Here is an 18977-nt window from a genome sequence, read left to right as displayed (position 1 = left end):
TAGGCCAAGTATTTAGGGGCAAAAGTTCAAAGAACAGTGTACCCTCAGCTTCTAGAGACACCTATTCTGGTCACTGGCTTATAGTCACCACCTATCTGTGGCTGACATGGTTTTACTATAAAAAGTACTTAGTCCTCTTGGTTTTTGTTTTGTGTTTAAGTTGGGACAAAAGGGGAAAAAAGGCCGTTTGAATAAAAGTGGCATTTACCAAAGAAGGTATTTACTTTTTGTAGCTTTCTGTCAATAATTACTTATAGTGTCCTCAACCTTGGAGTCTAAGGTTTATTAAGACACTGAAAATAATGTGTATATATTTAAAGAGCTTTTTAAAAAATCCAGAATGACGATAAGGGCAGGTTCTCTAACTATGGACTCAGATTTCTGCACAAAAGAACAAGTTAGACTATTTATATACTCCAAAAATAAAAAGCAAGAAATTGGTCACCTGTTGTTCCCTCCCCAGAAAGGCACACGGTGCCAACTGGCCAGGAAGAACATTAATACTTTCCACCCCCTCAGCTGTTCTCTTTCTTTTTCAAGCTAGCACAGGTCACAAACAGTAGCAAACTTTCCAAGCTGGTGGGTTTTCTATATGCAAAAGATAAGGAGATGGCTGATGTAATAGGGTGTGAGGAGACACAGCTTTTTTTTTTTTTTCCATTCCTATTTTACTTTCTCCTGGGCATTTATCAGGAATCTATTTTGGTCTTCTTTGGTATTTGAAGCTATAACCACAATCATTTCTCAGCCAAAAAACATTCTGCTTACCTGAAACCAGAGTTGGAAATGATATAAGCACATTTTGACAGAGGAAAAAAATTATAGCAATATTGTACAGTAACAATTAGTACATCATTAATGGTTGCTTAATTAGAAATGCATTATGCTAAGTGAGAGGCCAGATTCAAAAGGGTACATCCTATATAATTCCATTTATATGACAATATATGGCATTCCATTTATATGATAAGATGGAGAACAGATCAGAGGTTGCCATAGGTGAAGGACTACAAAAGAGTAGCATGAAAGAATTTGGGAGGGTGTGGAGGGTTGAAGGGAGAGACCAGTTCTGTGTCTTGATTGTGTCATGGTTACATGACTCTAAATTCTAAATTGTCTAAATTCATAAAATTGTATCCCAAAAGAGTGAATTTTACTATATGTCAATTTTTTAAAAATATTGGCTTAAGCCTCATATCACTGTTCTCTACTCCCCTCACCTGTTTCAAATTTCTTGCCACGCTCTACACAATGACCCTGCCCCCATCCCCACCTAACTAATGCCTCCTTGCCATTCTAGCTTCTATTCAGCTACTCCTTGGAATCTTTCCTTTGGTGTGGCAGGGTGGGGTCCTGGATAGACCTGGGGCTTTGTAGTCGGTGACTACTTGAGTGTACATGGGTGAATAAATACTACTTTACATAATTCCCAAAACTGCCGCAAACTAAGAGCTTAGTAAAGCACGTGACATAGTACCTGGCACATTAAAAGAGCTTAATAAATGCTTATTCCCTGATCCTTCTCCTCTGCCTACTGCCTTCACAACTACTGTTCTTTCTGACTTCCCATAAAGCTGTTACATACATAATTCTATCACCAACAAAATTATTTCCAGCAAATAGAATGTGTCTATGTGTCTCTTTGATCCCTGAATTCACAGAGATCAGCATGGTCATTGCCTGATAGCCAATAAATTGTTTAAAAAAGTTTGTCCACCTGATCTGGTCTTATTTTTAAAGAAGGAAGTGTTGGTAGACAGAAAAAGGTAGAAAGGCCAGAACACACTGAGATAGTCTGGATGGACAACCCAAGGTTTTCCAGTTTCTACAAGGATGTCGTATACAAAATAATAGCACAAAAACTGAAAATAACCTAAAAGTAACCTGAAAATAACCTGAAAGTAAAGTGGTTTATGCCAAGTAAAGACAGAATGTCATATAAGCATTAAAAGTAATTTTGTAGAAGACCATGTTAAAATTTAAAGAGTATAGAAAGAAAAGAGCAAGATAAGAAAAAATAATAAAAACAAAAGAAGACCAAAAAGAGAAAAATAAGGGAAAAAATTGAAGCGTATATGTAGCAATATCTCAATTTGGTTTTTTAAAAGTATGGGGTTTGTTCCCCCTTTTTTTCAAGTGTGACTTCATAGACATGAAAAGAAGCATTGGAAGGGTATATAACCAGAATGTTAAAAGGGCTCCTCTCTGGGTGATGGTTAGGTTAGTAGTGACATTTATTTTCTCTAGGCTTTTTAGAGTTTACTAATTTATTACATGTTAATTTTAGAAAATTTGGAAATCACAGAATAATTATTTTTAAAGAAAAAAAGCTAATCTAGATCTTACTAATTATGATATTCCATATCCAAGACTCAAATGTCCAAAAATGGAGGTTCAGTACATTATGCTAAATTCATACAATGAAATACCATGTATTTCCAAAGTCAAAACAGTAAAATATATTACAAATTATGAAACAAGAAATGAGAAGCTCCTCTAGTGAAAAAAGTAATTTTTAACTTAGAAAATCTATAAACAGATACACAGGAACATTTCATCAAATATTAACTACATGTATTTTAATAATTTATCTTTAAAGGCTTATTGATAGCTAACAAACTTCAGAAGATGATGTAGGATAGTTGATCAAAGGTTCCTCTTTGAAGTATAGTTTTCTACAGAGATTATTCAGTCTTTAAAGAAATTATGACCTGTACAGTTTTAAATGAGTATCACTTAACCCATATTTAGGTAAGAATACCTGGTTAAGTTACTTCTCTCTCTGAACCAACAATTAGACTTCCAGTCTCAGTAATGCCATCTATAAAGTTCCCTTAACCAGTAAAGTCTCTCTTATTAATAGCTGGGCAGGAGATAACTTCTCCCACTCAGTAGTGAGACCTATATTCAAAAGTGTGTGTTTACCATTATATTGATTCTTGAATAAAGCTGGCAAACTCTAATGCCCTTATAAAATTTTTAGGGCAGTCACCTTCTAGAAAAGTAAATACATACATGCCTTTTAAGAAACTGTGTATGGTGGCTGGGGACACTTTAAAACCTTCAAAGAGATTGCTTTAGCAACTGAACTTAAAAAAAAAAAAGAAATCATACTGACTTGATTTCACCATTCTGGTACAAAATTAGTTATCTCGGTGCTCAAAATACACATAGGAAATAATTCAATAATCAAAACTACAAATAAAAATAAGCTACCAAATAAAACCTAAACCTGAGTTCGCAACTGCTCTTATCAGTTTACACGCCACCCCCCCCCCGATAAAAAAATATATTGTTCATTTTAAGTCTTAAAAGTATTTATGTAGATCTATCATGTCTAGTCTAAAATCATGCCAAATGGCAAGGGTCCAGAAACTAAAATAAAGTTACACTAAGGTGTGTCTCAGAAGAAAAACATAAAAACTTACTTGGGCAGGAAGTCACCAAAGTGGCATATCTAAATTAGTAAGCTTTGTTTAAAACACATACACACTTTTAAAAAAGGCACATAAGGCCAAAAAAGTTCAGTAAATTTCTTTTTTAATGGCTATGATTACTGCAGTAGCAAACCATATATCCATTTTCCCAAAAATGTATGTTTGTATCACTCAAGTTATTTTATACAGAAGATAAGCTGAAGAAGGAAGGACTCCCACAAATTATTCCTTTACGGCTAAATAGCAAGGCAAATATACAATGCTGAAACTACACAATAAACTGCAGCCACCATGGAAAACAAGAAAAAAAGACAGGCACACATTATGTCCACTGAGTGCCTATGAAGTGCCAGGTGCTTTATTTACGTAGATTCTCATTTATTCCTAACAAATCTGTGAAGTAGACAGTATTCGCTCCACTTTATACAAGTGAAGAAACTGAAGCTTAGGAAGACTAATCACCTGTGTGACCTGAAGCAAGAACATGTAGCAAAGCAGGATTCTGAAATCCTGTCTATAGCTTCAAATCCTAGACTCCCTCATACTTGGTAACAGTTACTTTGGAAAACAACAATATAAACCAATCCATTGTTCTCAGCAAAGAGGATTCTGTAGGAGGAATTCAACTATTCCTTTACCATTGATCTAAAACTGGTATTCCTCTATCTTTCAAGATATTCTTCCCCCATCCAGCACACCACAGGAAACCATGACATATCTTATCTCAGAATATCAGTGTTTAAGCTGATACCCCTAAGTGATCTTCCTCCTATTCTCAGAAATGACCCTGCTGGCCTATGCTTGGAATTTTCTCAAGAAGGCCTATGAGGCGCATTTATTCATTCAGCCAATATTACCTCTTAAGCTTCTACATTCTCCTTTCTCAGCCCAACTTTTATAAGTGATTACCAACACCCACAGTTTCCATTTCTGCACCAACAACCCACTTCTCAGCCCACTGTAATCTGAGAATGGCTTTACTTACATAAAGTTATCAATGACCTTGTGTAACTAAACCCAGTGAACACTTTCCAGACATTATCTTGCTTGACCTCTCAGGAGAATGTACACATTGCTACTCTCCCCTCCAGTCAATGTTTTCAGCTGGCTTTCCAAAACATTCTCCTGGTTTTTAAAGTGTTCCCTCCCAGTCTCGGTGTTCTCCCTTTTCCTCAACCAGCTAACACGTTGGTATTTCTCAAAGTTCAGTCCTTAATCTTTTCTCCTTCTCGCTTCACAACTTCTTCCTGAGATTTTGTCAATTCTCATGACTTTAGTTACCACAAATATGCCAATGACTATCAAAGGTCAGATCACTCCTCTCAGCTCTAGACCCATTTAACCAGAGGAAAATTTGATACTTCCTCTTAGAAATTTCAAAGGCATCTTAAACATAACATGCTCAAAACCAAACTATCTTCTCTCCAATCCCCTTCCTATTTCAAATCAGGTTTTCTCACAGTACTCCCCAGCTCAGTAACTCGCAGGAACCAACATCTACCCAATTATATAAGCTAGAATTTTCAGAATTATCCTTCATATTTCTCTTTCTTTGACTCCCTACATTCAAGATGTCACCATGTGATCACTGAGAGTAGCACAAGCAAGTTCAGAATTTGGCTTCCAAGCCAACTTCTACTAGATCACATTTTGAACCCTTTAAATAATGTTAATAAACATATTGCCACTCATGAGAAGTCATCCACAGTGTCAATCCTAAGCAAGGGGGAACACTATGCAAAAACTTATCTTCAGAAAAGGTAACTTACCTGTTACTAGATTTGATTATATTCAGTGGCACCACTTAGATTCTCACTCATATTGTGGAACATAAAGTTAACATTAACGTAGATATCAAACATTAGCTATAAAGTTGAGTGTTACCTATAACCTGCCTAACAAGTTTTGATAACATCACAATTTAAGAACGCTTTTCTCCAACTGGGCCATTGGGTCAGACAGAGACAATAACTAGAAAAGAGCGCATTTAAAATTCCTTTCCTTTATCCATGCTGTTTGGAAAAAAGCAAAATACAATAAATGTCACTTGCTTCTACTACACTGCACAACTATGCTAAGTATATTTTCCAAATCAAAATGGGATATCATTTGAAAAAATGTTCTTTAAAAAGTTTTTTAAAGAAAAATATTATGAAAATATTAATTTTAAATACATTTAGTCATGTATTTAACAAACAGCCTCTATGAAGAATATTATCTAAAATTAGGACTATCCCAGAACACTGCAAATAGGTGTATCCCTCTATACATCTTTTTCCTAAACTCTATGGAAAGAAGAAAAGACAAATTCTTATCCATCAAAAGAAGTTATGATGAGAACTGGTTATGTTTAGCTCATTCAACCTATACTGCAACTTAGCTCTTGACTAGTTTATATTCAAGAAATAATATCTTTGTTTTAGGAGCTGAGTACTAAGAGAGGTTATGACTATCCAAACCATGCCATTACCACCTCACACATCTTTGTTTATTCCTATTTCTAGTTTGCTGTTCTTCCTCCAACCATTAACGTTCATTTGGGTACCTTGCCTGGGGACTGTGGGAATACTGCTCACTTAAAAGTAAAATCAGAATATCTGACTGTGGTATCTGATTCCAGAAAGAAAAAGGCTAGAAGTAATCAAAATATTTCTTACAGTGATTTGTGCACTAAAAACTGAAATATGAACTAGGTTCCACTTTCGATGCTGTTTAAACTAAAGCTAAAACTATACATAAATAATGTTTAAAGAAAAGTAAACAGCATATATCAAATTTAAATAACAGATTGGGTCGGTGGTACCAAATTGGTTTATTAGCTTAATAATGACAATAATAATAGCATTACAGGCTAGGACTGTGCCAAACATTTCACATACATTGCCTTATACATTATCTAATTTCACAGCACTATAAAGAAGGCACTGTTAGCAACATCTTTTTCCTCATTAGATGAGGAAACTCAGAGAGCGCTGAAGTACCTGCCCAATGTCATTCAGTGATTAGTAATAGATGGAGCTAGAACTCAAACCCCAGAAGAACGGCTGACTCAAGGATACTGTCTTTTCATTCATGTGACAAATATTTGAATGACTACCATTTGCTACCCATTTTCCAACCATCTTCATTATAATGTTTTCATCCAGTAATGCAGATGGATTCTGAACTATCTAAGCAATTTTTTCCAGAATTTAGCACTAGCCAAAAGTAATGTTTCCAAAGGTTTCCATTAACTCTGCTGGAAAGTAAAAGGAACGGTCTCAGGAGAAATTGCTTTAAAATATAGGTAGGCATTATTAAAATACCTGCCTATCTCCCTTTACAAGGCTCTGTGTACCTCTTGAGAATGGAGTGAGCCTTTCTCACTTACTCTCAGTAACCTCAGTGCAATAATATATCAGGCACCCAATTTATCATACATAGTATTGTCATTGTTTCTTATGATTCTGTCTTCCACATCGAGCAAAAGGCTATTTGATATGCATGGGTTTTATTTAATTTTTCCACTCATTTTTGTATACCCAATGCTAGGGCATAAAATGAGGCCAACACCTCACAGAGTTTTGTGATGATTACATGAGTTTATGTCAGACATTTCTCAAAGGCTCATTTAGACACTTAATAAATAATAGTTTTCTTCTCTTTTCATTTACCACTCAAGCACCTAGGCAGCCAACCCATCTTTCTTGCTGCTGACGTAAAGAAACCAAAAGGCAAGGCAGAACCTGGCTTAACAAGCTGCCAATTAACTCAAGAGCTCATCCGCTACACATTTCCTATATGTCATTTTCCTGGGAACTCCACCCTGAAAAAGACTCAGGAATATTCCAAGCAGTGACAACTGAGAACTAAACCAAGAGGTTCTAACTATATCTGCTGGAATGAGTTACTAAAGGTAACTCTGAACTCTACACACAAGACTCACATGAAATAAAGCAAAGGACAAAAGGTCTTCCTTTCCTGTGTAGGAATGCCTACAATGACAATGGTATTTGAAGAAAAATTCTGAATAGGGCAAATCAGTTACATTTTCTAGTATGGTATACCCTCCTGGCAAACTCTTAGTAGTTATTAGGAGATTGAGTTATAAAAAATTAAAGTGCCTCCTTTAGACAGACACATGCTCAAAGTACAGTAAGCAGAAAATGACTCTGAGGCCACATCATACAGAATTAAAGATAATCATAACACGTTTAGGCCACCTAAAATAATCACTGCTTTTGCAACCAATTAATTCCCCTAATCCCTCCTTCCTCACCCTCTCCATTTACTATCATCTTTCCAGAATCTGGACCAATCTACATTCAAAAGTTATAATCCTCAAAAATGCATTTCCCAATTCCTGACCACAGAACTTCTTACTCAGGTGCCATTGAGAGAGTTTCCCACCTATTCTAGGCCTCAGTTCCATCATCTACAAAATAAATATGACCAAGCTACTCTCCCTGAGCAAGTTGACTAGAGACCTCACAGGCCACAGAAGGCCTAGTGAGCACTAAATAAATGTCAGTTATTAATATTATCCACTCTGACATTTAGAAGTGAATTACAAAATTCACTAGTAAGAATTACAAAATTCACCATGGATGCATTCTGTATTCCTGCCACACTGGCCTCTTTTCTGTTGCAAAATGACCTTTGCCCCTTTGGCCCTCAATGCCAGCTCTTCCCTATGCTAGCATTCTTCCAGTTCCTCATGGCCAACTTATTTTCATCCTTAAATCTCAATTCAAATACCCCCTCCTCAGAGAAGCTTTCCTTGAGGTTTCTGGCCCACGACGTCTCACTCTAACCTTGCTTTCTTTCATGACATTTACAAACATCTGTAATTTCCTTATATATTAGTATAGAAACCTTATCTTTTTCACAGTGATATTTCTAGTTCCTAGCATTGTACTAAGCACAGAATGGATGGTCAATAAATAAGTGAAAGATGAAGCAAAGTGATATATTTTAAAAACAACACTGTGCACACATAACATAAAAAACAATTTCAGGTTAGCATACATCAAAATAAGCATCTGAAACAACGAGGGTAAGAGGAAGAGAGGTATGAAAAGTTATTACACAAGTTTTTTTTCTTTGCTGCCTTAATTGCAGAGAGGAATTAAAATAATAGAATTTACACAAATGAGGATGTATAATTAAGGTCATTCAAAAATTTTAGGACTATTAGGTCTACTTTTTACAAGAGGAGGGACCATTTCCAAGGCCTGAGAATAAAAATAATGAAGGTGACAAGAGTGCTGTTAACTCCATTTTCTTAAGTTGAAATTCAGGAATGACCACTGTATAACAGTTTTCCATTTGTTTAATTACACTCTACCACAGACCTACACAGGTCGATTTCCACATAGCTGGGATTACCACTACTTAGAGATCATCTATGTGGCTTTTACACATGACTGGTACAACACTACTATTTCAAGATCCTCTGTAAACGTCAAGAACATTCCATGAGTACTCATGGGTATTTTTTAAAAGTCTGTTATTTGGTCTCCTAATACAAAAGTGGTTGATGTTATTTCAATTAAAATAATTATCATTTTATAGATAATAAAATGACAAAGGATTAATTTTGTTTGACAAACATATATCATGCATATTAAGTGCAAGGAACTGCTCTAAGCACTTTACATATTAACCTATCTATGCCTCACAACAACCAAATGCGGTTGGTAATTACATCATTACACAGCTGAGGAAACTGAGGCACAAAGAGAAAACTTGCCAAAGGTCACACAGTAAATGGAAGGGCTGGTATGTGAACCTAGACAGTCTGGATCCAGAGTTTATCAGTGAACTATGTCTCACTAATGCTTTAAAAAAAAATTTATAAAGAATAAATCATTCCCAATGTTAAACTAGTTTCTGTTATGTGAAAAACAACTCAGCCATCTGGGCTTTAAACCTAGATATCAAGAAGGTTGAAGGGAAGAAAGCAAGCAGGAGGAAGAGAAGAGGGGAAGGGAGTAATGACAATGAAAGATAAGGTAAATAGAAAAGGGACAGGAAAAAAGTAGTAACTACTGTTCATAATATCTGAATGATGAATGTTTTGAAAAGAAAATAAAAAAAAAAGAGACAAGACAATGCCTATATAATCCCTAACTACCCTGTTACCAGGACTGGGTATTTCTATCCCAAATGCTGAATTAAGCCACCAAAATTAAGAGAAAGCAGACAAGTAACATTACAAATTGCTTTCCATAGAACTGAAACTACATGTTAACTAATTCACTTAAAATCTTGGAATTTAGTGACTTTCTATCAATTTCCGTACTTTTTAGTAGGGTAAACAGTAACAATTTTAACTTGAATTTCTTATATAAAAGAATCAGAATAATTCTCCAAGCTGAGTAACGCATCGGAACCTTTGTTAGAGCTCAGTCAAAAATGACTAAGGAAAAACGAAATTAATAGTCATAGAATGCTCATGAGTTTCCAAAAGGATGTAATTCAAAGAGAATATAAAGAAAAATTTACATTTCATAAAATCTATAGAGGGGAACAGTCTCTGAACATTTCTATTTCTATTCTAAGCAAAGTAAATTTTAAGTTAAAACTCAACTGTATAAAATCAACTAGAGCTAATAGTAGCAATTTCCTCCAGGTTTCTGCTTTTGTTCCAAACTGGCCATTTAAAAGTAGAAAAAACCTTGCGAGAGGACTCCAGTCTGACCCAGAAATATGCCAGATGGATAAATTTTTGTTCATTTTTTGAGGTTCTTTCCCTTTCTCTATGGTTGTAAAGAAAGAGAAAAGTTATATAAAACAAAGAAACAAACTCAGTTAATCTTCATTGGAAGTAGAAAAAGTTTGCTTAATAGAAGTTAATAAATGTTGAAATGCCAAGTGATCAGGATAACACTAAGTCCTGTTTGTTTATCTAGTTACAGATGCTCCTCGATTTACAATTAAGTCCCCATAAACCCACTGCAACTTGAAAATATCTTAAGTCAAAATGCATTTAATACATCTAACCTACTAAACACCATAGCTTAGCCTAGCTTACTTTAAATGTGCTCAGAACACTTGCATTAGCCTACAGTTGGCCAATTATCTTGAATTTTATCTTGAGTAACTGCCTTCCTCTTATCCTCCTTCCCAGAAGCAGGAGACACAAATGGGCATTTTGTAGACATGATTTGATGCAAAAACACAAAATCCAAAAACCTCTGGCAACACAGTACACTGAAGAGTGAGTACCTACTGTTTACTTGCGAAATCATGAGGCTGCCGCTGTCCAGCATCATGAGAGCATCATGACATATTACCAATAAGCTGGGAAAGGATAAATACTCGAATCTGAAGTATGATTTCTACTGAATGCACACAGCTTCATGCCAGTGTAAAGACAAAAAAATCGCAAGTCAGACCATCCTAAGCAGAAGACCGTCTGTACTTACTTATTTACTTATTTTTTATCTTTGGTACTTAACACAATGCCCAGCACTTACTAGATATTAAACAAATACATATTCAATATGAGTGAATTAACAAGTAATTGTTAGGAGAAAAGGGAAGGCACAAAATGCTGCAGACTATTTAGCAGATGAAAATCAGTAAATACTTGGGTTTTTCCCCATAAGAAAAGGGCCTAGATTGAGGGTAAGGAAAAGGACCACTTCTTAGGGATATTACTTAAGGGACAGAATAATGTCAGCATTATGATGATAATCACTGGAGTAGAATATGTAACAAGGATTCCACAACCACCTAGTATTGGCTGCCAAAGTTCTTCAGTGCCATATTTTACTTTAAATCTACTAACTTTGATTTGGCATAATGGTGATAGAGCATCCGGAGTTTCTGAGGAAACCATGACCCTTGCCATTCCAAGAAAGCCAATGCTGGGTCCATGAACTCCTGTTTGCATCTGCTATCATGGGCAGCTGTGACTGGCTACAAGTGCAGAAAGGGAAGCTATATCAGATCTGATAATAAGTGAGTATCATGAGTAGTGTCCAGGCAAAAAAACAGCACACTCAAATAAGGTATTCAAGAGAATTTAGTGAAGAAACCATCTTTAAAAGTATAGGCAGGGTTTAGAGAAAGCAGCAAGGGAGGTGAAATACTCCTAGGCTAGCAATATCAGGAAGCCACTATCACCTCTAGGCCTAAAAGGGCAAGTAAAGAAAGAGTTACCAAAACCAAGAAAGATCTATAACCGTAGCTGGCCGGCAGAGAGGGCCACTAAACAGAAGCTGTGACCTACTCACAAAACAGTCTGTGCTCTGACAACACACATCTAGCAAGAGGAAACTGGCTCTTCCAAGCCTCCTATTGATGCCCCACTGGCCAAAGCCAGCCAGAAACCAAAAAGCAAATGCTCAGTTAATACAGTCCACAGAAGTCACTTCTCAAAGCATAGAGCAGGGTGGAGAAAAAATTAGGTGGGGCAAAAGTAGAAAATAAAGCATAGAAAGGTATTCTAAATGACTGCCACCCAGAAAAACATAGGCACATAAAAAGGTTTGCCAGTTTCACCTAAATCTTCTAGACACCATGAGACTGGCTGCAGAAAACTCATAAACACAGGTACTTGAGTTCCTACTACCTTATATCAATTTGGAAAAAAAAAATTATGAAAATAATCTCATAACTTTTGTCATTTCTGCACCTCTAAGAGTAGAGACAACCTATTTATCTATTGTGACAACTTCCTTCCCTACACGCGAAAGGCACCTATTCCAAACCTCCATTATTATTTTTATCATGATGTACTATAATCTCTTGTTTGTTTCTCCCTCATTAGACCCTGATCTCCTTTAGGGCAGGGACTGTCTTATTCATCTTTATATCCCTGGCACCTAAACATGGAACTAGCAGAGAGTTAGCCTTCAATCGGCATGCACTGGACTCACTGTCTATTAACAATGGCAGCCTAAAGCCATCATGGATAAAATCTAGAATGACCCTCAGCAATTAAACCCCAATAAGTTTTATTCAGGACACAGTTACACACATTGGACAAAACACACAGCTCCTTTCAGACCAGCCCACTATCATCCTCTGTAGAGCAGCCCGTCTACTGAAAGAATTAATAATTTGAGTATATATATTATATAGAGGAGTTCATGTTTCACAGTGATGATTATGTTGACGGGGTAGAAATGCTTGTGCACACAGGCACACACAGAGGATACGTTTAATGATCATTTCAACAGACATTACCCTCTGGAAAATTATAATGTAGCCATGTAACACAATCACATAACACTGTCCTATTAAAACGGATCTACTATATGATGTTGGGGTGGTCATTAACAGAACATGGAACATATTCACATTATAATTATGAACCATTTTCACATAACCCTGTACTTACAAAGTGCTTAATCATCTTTTTGTTGGTATAGTCAACTCTGACCTGTAGATTCTCCACAGGAAAAAAAAAAGAGTTAATGTCAAATTGATAATCTTCTTCAAGCCACCATGACTTTAGGCTGCCAATCTCCTGCTGCCGGTAAGATGAATAAAAGCCAAATTTAAAATGACCCTTAGACTCCACCAGAAAGGTGAGTTTGATATAAAAATACATTGTCTTCCAAAACTCAGAATGAAGTTTTTCTTATCTCTTGCCCCACAATTCTCCTTCATTGCTCTTTGTTCTAAAGAATTGATATTCTTAAATCTAATGTTATCTTATATACCAAATTGAAATAAATCAGTACTTCATTTGCTATTTAGAAAAAGAGAATTCTGGGCTTTTCTTAACAATACACTGAGTTATTATAAAAGAAATTCTATTAATACAAAGACAGGTAAAACGTGTTTCAAAGAGATCAGGTATCTTTTCCTAAAACATACTTAATGCACAAATCCCCCAAACAAGTTTTTTCCAAAACCACCAAAAGACATTTAAAATTGTAAGCACAATTTTATCTTTTTGAGAGTCATTATAAATCCTGTAACTGTTAGGCCAATGCAACAATAAATTACCTCTATAGAACAATTGTGTGATGTTTGCATCATGTTGAAAATATAAACTACAAGAACTTATAATTTCTGAAGCCATACTACAATAGGGTTCCTCCATTATACATAAATTTAAAAAACAAACAAAACGTAGATATACTATATGGCTCTATGATTAATAACATTAGCTTCAGCTACTTTGGGGCATTATTGTTTCCTTTGTCAAGCAGTAGAGTACTTGGCGCAAAGATAAAACATAATATTTGTTTTATAAATTAGTATATCTCATAAGGTAGGAAAGGGAAAGTTGATATATAATTCTGACAGTATAAAACATGTGGCAATGACAGAATACTATCCAATATAGTCAAATTATCCAAATTACTTCTGACCAAATTTTCCTCTCCATGAAAATACAAATGAAGTTTAACAAAGCTCCACTGACACTGAGTACAAGTTAAAGTACACTTTAAATTTTAACTTTTTTTTTCATTTTTAATTTTAAAAAGTTAGACATTTATACAATCCATGAAGTGAATTTAAAATTTAACATCTTTACCAAAGGGGAACTTTTTGTTGCAAATAAATTTGAATATATTTTAATGTAACTATTAATATATCCTGACATCTGAAAGGATCACTTGTGTTTCTATAAAAAGTGTTCCAAAACTGCATTTCCTTTTCCTAAACTTAATTCCTACAATTCACTGTGGAGCAATACAGGTGGTGTCTTGCTAAACAATAAAAATGTTTCATAATTAACAAAAAGGTATTTTTCCTCAAAAAAAACGGGTAACAATTTATAAGAATTCAGCAAGACTGAAAGCACCTAAATGGACTGGCTTGAAGCAGAATGGAATAGTGGATTATAATCAGAGGAATTTCCCATTACAGAAAAGCCGTCATGCAGACTTGCCATCTAGAATACTGCTAAAGTCACAGATCTCTAACCCTGAGAACCTGCTAATAATACTACTACTTCGCTACTTGCACATGAGTAGGACTACCCAAACCTCGAGAAGGCCTTCTTGTTTGTGCGTGTTTTCCATAACGTACTGCCTTACACAACATATATTTTAAAAGGTGAAAGTTATTCATTCCAACGCCTACCCCTTATCTAAATGACTTCAATTCTTTCTCGTCAAAAGAAAGGAGTAACTGGCAACCAGAAACCCCAGAACTGAACTCTTCCATCAGGAAGACAACGCCAAATTTGCTGCAGTTAAGAATGTCTGGTGCTCCTTGTGAGCTGTCATAGAAGAAGGAAAGCTACACCACGGAAAGTTCTGTGCGGAGAAGGGAGCGGTAGGTCCGGGGCGCCCCCTTCCCCCCCCCCAAAAAAAATATCAAATTTCTTCAGACCTATAGGTAGAAACTTGGCATCCTCACACCCACTTCAACCTGACAATTTACAGCCTAGTAACACCTTCTAATTAGGAACGTTCTAGCCTTTTATAGACAAAAAATTAAACTGCTTCCCACAAGTAAGATAAACCAGGCACTGGCGCCTGTTACTGAGAACCCCCCGTGATCAAACCTCCGGTTTCGCTCCTGAACCTGATAAGCCAGCGACCAGGTTTCCCTACAGCAGGAGGAGCCCACTCTGCTCTGCTGGGAGTGGAACGGGAAATAGAGGACAGAAGCAAGGCACTGAGTGCAGAGGCGTGAACAGCGTCCAAGCAGAATGAGTTCAGCGCACGGGTGGGCAACAGACAGACAGCAGCGGCCGCGCGGGAGCCGGGGTGCACACTGCGAAGCGGGGTCCTCGGGCTGCGGCAGCCGCCCCAGTGTCTCGCCCTCAGAGAGGCGCGCGCATCAGGCGCACACCCCTCCCCAACGCTAGTCCGCCGCTCTCCGTGAGTCCCCTCCCAGAGGATACACGCCCGCACCCACCCGTGCACCAGACCCCGGCTCGCGCGCACACACGCCCCCGGCCCGGCGGCACAGACGTACCCAGGATCACGCAGAACACATCGAGGGCCACGTACGGCAGCCGCGTCTTGTCAAACATGGTCTCGGCCCGGGCGGCCCTGCGCGGGCGGCAGACAAGGCACCCGTTTCACGAGTCCCGGCCAGGGGCTAGCGATGGCCCCGAGCTGCAGCTCCTCCCAGCCAGGGAAGAGCAGCCAAGGGCGAACAGGGGCCGGGCGGCGCTCTGACGGCCGGCAATGGCGCCCGGGAGCCCTGCCCTCGCAGGTCCCGCAACCTCTCGGTCGAGGCCGAAACACTCGCGTATCAGCCGCGGCAGCTCTGCGGCCTCAGGCCCTCCTCGGTCGGCCCTGGCTTGCCTCCAGTGTTCGCTGGCCGGATCCCGGCGCCCTCTCCAGCAGGCGGGGCGTCTGGACTCGTGCTTTAAGGATGCGGACCGGTAGGGAGGAGGAACGCGGGCTCGGCCCCTCCCGCGGGGCAACGCGGGACCCGCCAGCTCCAGGCCTTGTAAGCTGAGGGAGCGCGGTAGGGGCGGGGCGGCCAGTAAGTGGCGACGGGGGCGGGGCCGGGGCTGGGACACCCCTCCCGTCCGGGGCTCTGTAGCCAATCAGCGCCCCAGGCTCCGCCCCGGCCGACCTGTGGGGCCCGCCCCCTGATGTAGGACGCTGGCGGGCGGAATGGAACGTGGGGCTCCTGCAGTGCCGTACCGGGATTGTTGTTCCAACCCGCATTCATCTTATGGTAACTGAATGCGGCATGGGTAGCACTCGCCGCTGGCCTTTGCTGCCTGGGAGGGAGAACTAGGCGCCCGTCCCACGACCCCAGAGCTCAAGTCAGCTCCCCTCCTCCATAGGGATTGGGTAAGTGGTGCGGGGTAGGCAAACTTTAGGCTACTCTAAGCCGTCTGCTTACCTAGGCCTTCAAGTCTAACCCAGTATCCGTGTGAAATCTGCTAAATCATCCCCCACCCTTGGTATCTTTGATATGTGATCAAACTTCTTATCTCCCACCTTTGATATTAAGTCCATGTCCTGCCTTTAGTAAGAAGCCCATTACCGTTCATGTTTCCTCTTAGTAACTTTCTATCCACTGACCCCAACACTCAGCTTGTTTGTTGGCCGTAAATTCGCAGCGATCTTTGCTATCTTCAAAGTCAAGCACAATTTCTACTATTGCAATAGTCTTGAATAAAGTATTCTCACCATTTTAACAAGTGTCAATAATTTTTCATTAACAGCAGTTGAAGAATATCCCCGATTCTGAGAGGACCCTCGCAAAAGTTTAGTAAATTTCTGTTTCCTAATAATCCCTGCTCTGTGTTACAGTCAAAAAGTGGTGAAACCTGGAAAAAATAACATGTAAGTGTTTTCTAAAAGGTCATATACTCTACAGATGTCAACGATTAGTATCTTTCCTCCTTATATGTTCTGATACAAATATGTAAGATGCAGATTAAAAACTGTACCTACTACTTCTAAGGTTTTTCTTGTGAAATACTCCTAAAACCAACGGAGAAATAATATTACGCTCACAGAGTCTATAGTACCAAGTGATCCCCCTCAAGCAAAAAAGAAAAAAAAAAAGTATTTTAAGAAACATGTTATGTTTTTTTAAAGGAATGTGAATTTTGGAGTTCACATTTTGCTTGATTATCTTTAAAATGTTTTGAATGATGTATACCTGAGAAAGATTTGCCGTGGTTCTATGGCTTCCCTTATTTCCAGAGTTAAAAGGACCCCAGATTGCAAGGCTACAAGAAATCGAAATTACGTGTGATATGTAAGTATTAGATATTCATTCAAAAAACATTTATTGAGACTGTGTACCAGGCATAGCCTAGGGACAGTGTTTTAAACAGCTTTTGAAATAAACATTTAAAAATACTTTATCAAAAGTAAGCATTCAAAAAACCTTAGTTTAAAGCTATTGTTCATTGTTTATTCACTCATTCACTCATTTATTCATTCATTTATTGAGCCCCCAATATAGATGAGCCCCAAGTGCACAGCTGTGGAGAGACTAAGATGAGCACGAGATCTCTGCTCTCCAGGAGTCTGCTGCCCAGTCAAGAAAACTGGCATGTAATTAAATGAATACTGTGATAAAAGTATGCTGGTATTCTGCAGGCACACAGAGGGAGTTTCCTGGGGAGCTCTGGAAACACTCTGTAGGGAAGTGATACATACATTCTTCTTTCCTAACCCTCTCCCATACCAATGGACATTTTCTTAGGTGAGAAGGGAGTAAAAAAGCCAGTTGATAATATTAACAGATTTTTTGACCTTTTGGAGGAGTTGCAGATAATACCTTTTAAAAGTAGATTAACAAAGCAAAGTCCATTAAAATGTATTGTCATTCCTGTAATTTAAAATAGGATCTCTGATTTGTGCAGATTATAAACAATTAAATCTTCAGTTGAAGTGAGAATGACTAAGAAATGTTATTTTGTTTTGGGGATAGAAGTTTTTGTTCGTTTTTAGAGGTGTTGTTTTGGTCTGTTGTCATGGCTGGATTCTGGTGTGATCATTGGAAGTGAGAATGGGTTAAATAACCTTAAAAAGATGGTGAAAATAATAAAAAGGAAACTGACTGATTAGTGGTGACACCATTAACACCCTTGTGAGGGTAGATACTAGTGTGTCCCTAGACTGAACATGAAACCTCAAAGGCTTTCTTAAATGCTTAACAGAGTTTGTCCTTGGGCTCATTATTTTTTTTCTCTAATATAGGCATCAAACAAAAGCAGAATGGGCTTGGGAAGAATAGTCCTGAAGACTCCCTGCAGAAGAGAGAAACTTTCTTCCCTCATTACTAAGCAGTTTGAAAAGACTATAATCTACATCCTCCATTTTTACTTTCTCTTAAAATACTTCTGTATTCGCACTTCTGTTCCCACTCCTCTTTTTGCTCTGTTCTTTAACATTGGCGAGTCTTCCTCTCCTTGTTCTAATGGTGCTTGTCCCAACTTATTTATTTCAAAAAGTATCTGCAAAGATTAAGAATAAATTCCCTTAGAGTATTTATATTCATATGTGCTTGTCTCCTTTCTCCCACCTGGACTGAAACAAATATAGTTTTTATCATATTCAAATAGTATTGTAAAACTAAAACACTAAAAATGTAAAACACTAAAAAGTGTATTTTACACGCCCCCCCCCAAAAAAAAATTTCGCACTATGGTATGTTATAATTCTTTTAACACTCATTGCTAAAGCTACTTATTATTTTATTGAAGTTCTTATGTAATATTTCATACAGAAATATATATAAATAAGTTATGAAGCATAATAAAATCAGCGACTATGAATTCACTACTCAATTTAATACAAAAAGCATTTCAGTATCATTCAATCTATCTGTGTGTTCTAGCCTTTTCTTGTTCTCTGCTTCAGGAGAGATGACCACTACCATGAATTTTGTTTTAATCTTTTCCTTGATTTGTTATTTCTTTTTTGAGAAACACATAACCACATGTTATGTACATATCTCTAAAAATATATATTGTTTGGCCTTCATGTTTTTTAGCTTTCAAAACATGCCATATGCATAGTCATCTGCTTTTGCTTTTTCTCACCAAGAATTATATTTCTTACATTCATGTTGCTGCAATAATTGTAGGTCTATCATATGACTATCATTTTATTCATTCTTCTGACAATGAGCATCTGGTTTGTTTCCATTTTTGCTGTT

General features: G+C 37.8%; 1 protein-coding gene and 1 long non-coding RNA gene across 5 annotated transcripts in view; one reads left to right on the top strand and one right to left on the bottom strand.

Moving 5' to 3' along the window:
* PLPP1 (phospholipid phosphatase 1) overlaps positions 1-15722 on the bottom strand; it is a 68180-nt gene extending 52458 nt beyond the window's left edge. The window contains exon 1 of one of the 3 annotated variants that reach the window (XM_016142334.2): positions 15312-15722. In XM_016142334.2, coding sequence (XP_015997820.1) covers positions 15312-15369 — 58 coding nt within the window. In that variant the 5' untranslated portion in view covers positions 15370-15722. The remainder of the gene's footprint in view (positions 1-15311) is intronic. The other 2 variants (XM_016142333.2, XM_036225437.1) reach the window with 2 other exon arrangements.
* A 210-nt stretch (positions 15723-15932) lies between these two features.
* On the top strand, positions 15933-18316 carry LOC107509642. 2 transcript variants are annotated; one of them, XR_001596587.2, is made up of 4 exons: positions 15933-16147; positions 16525-16645; positions 17012-17066; positions 17265-18316. It is a non-coding gene; the product is annotated as an uncharacterized LOC107509642 (long non-coding RNA). The 2 variants fall into 2 exon arrangements; XR_001596588.2 differs by having other exon boundaries at positions 15938-16147; positions 18017-18316.
* Positions 18317-18977: the final 661 nt, after the last annotated feature.

Source organism: Rousettus aegyptiacus, unplaced genomic scaffold, assembly GCF_014176215.1.
Source record: "Rousettus aegyptiacus isolate mRouAeg1 unplaced genomic scaffold, mRouAeg1.p scaffold_m13_p_8, whole genome shotgun sequence".
In the NCBI taxonomy this organism is placed as follows: domain Eukaryota; kingdom Metazoa; phylum Chordata; class Mammalia; order Chiroptera; family Pteropodidae; genus Rousettus; species Rousettus aegyptiacus.
The sequence above is the reverse complement of the archived record's forward strand: the minus strand, read 5'-3'. Positions and strand labels throughout refer to the sequence as shown.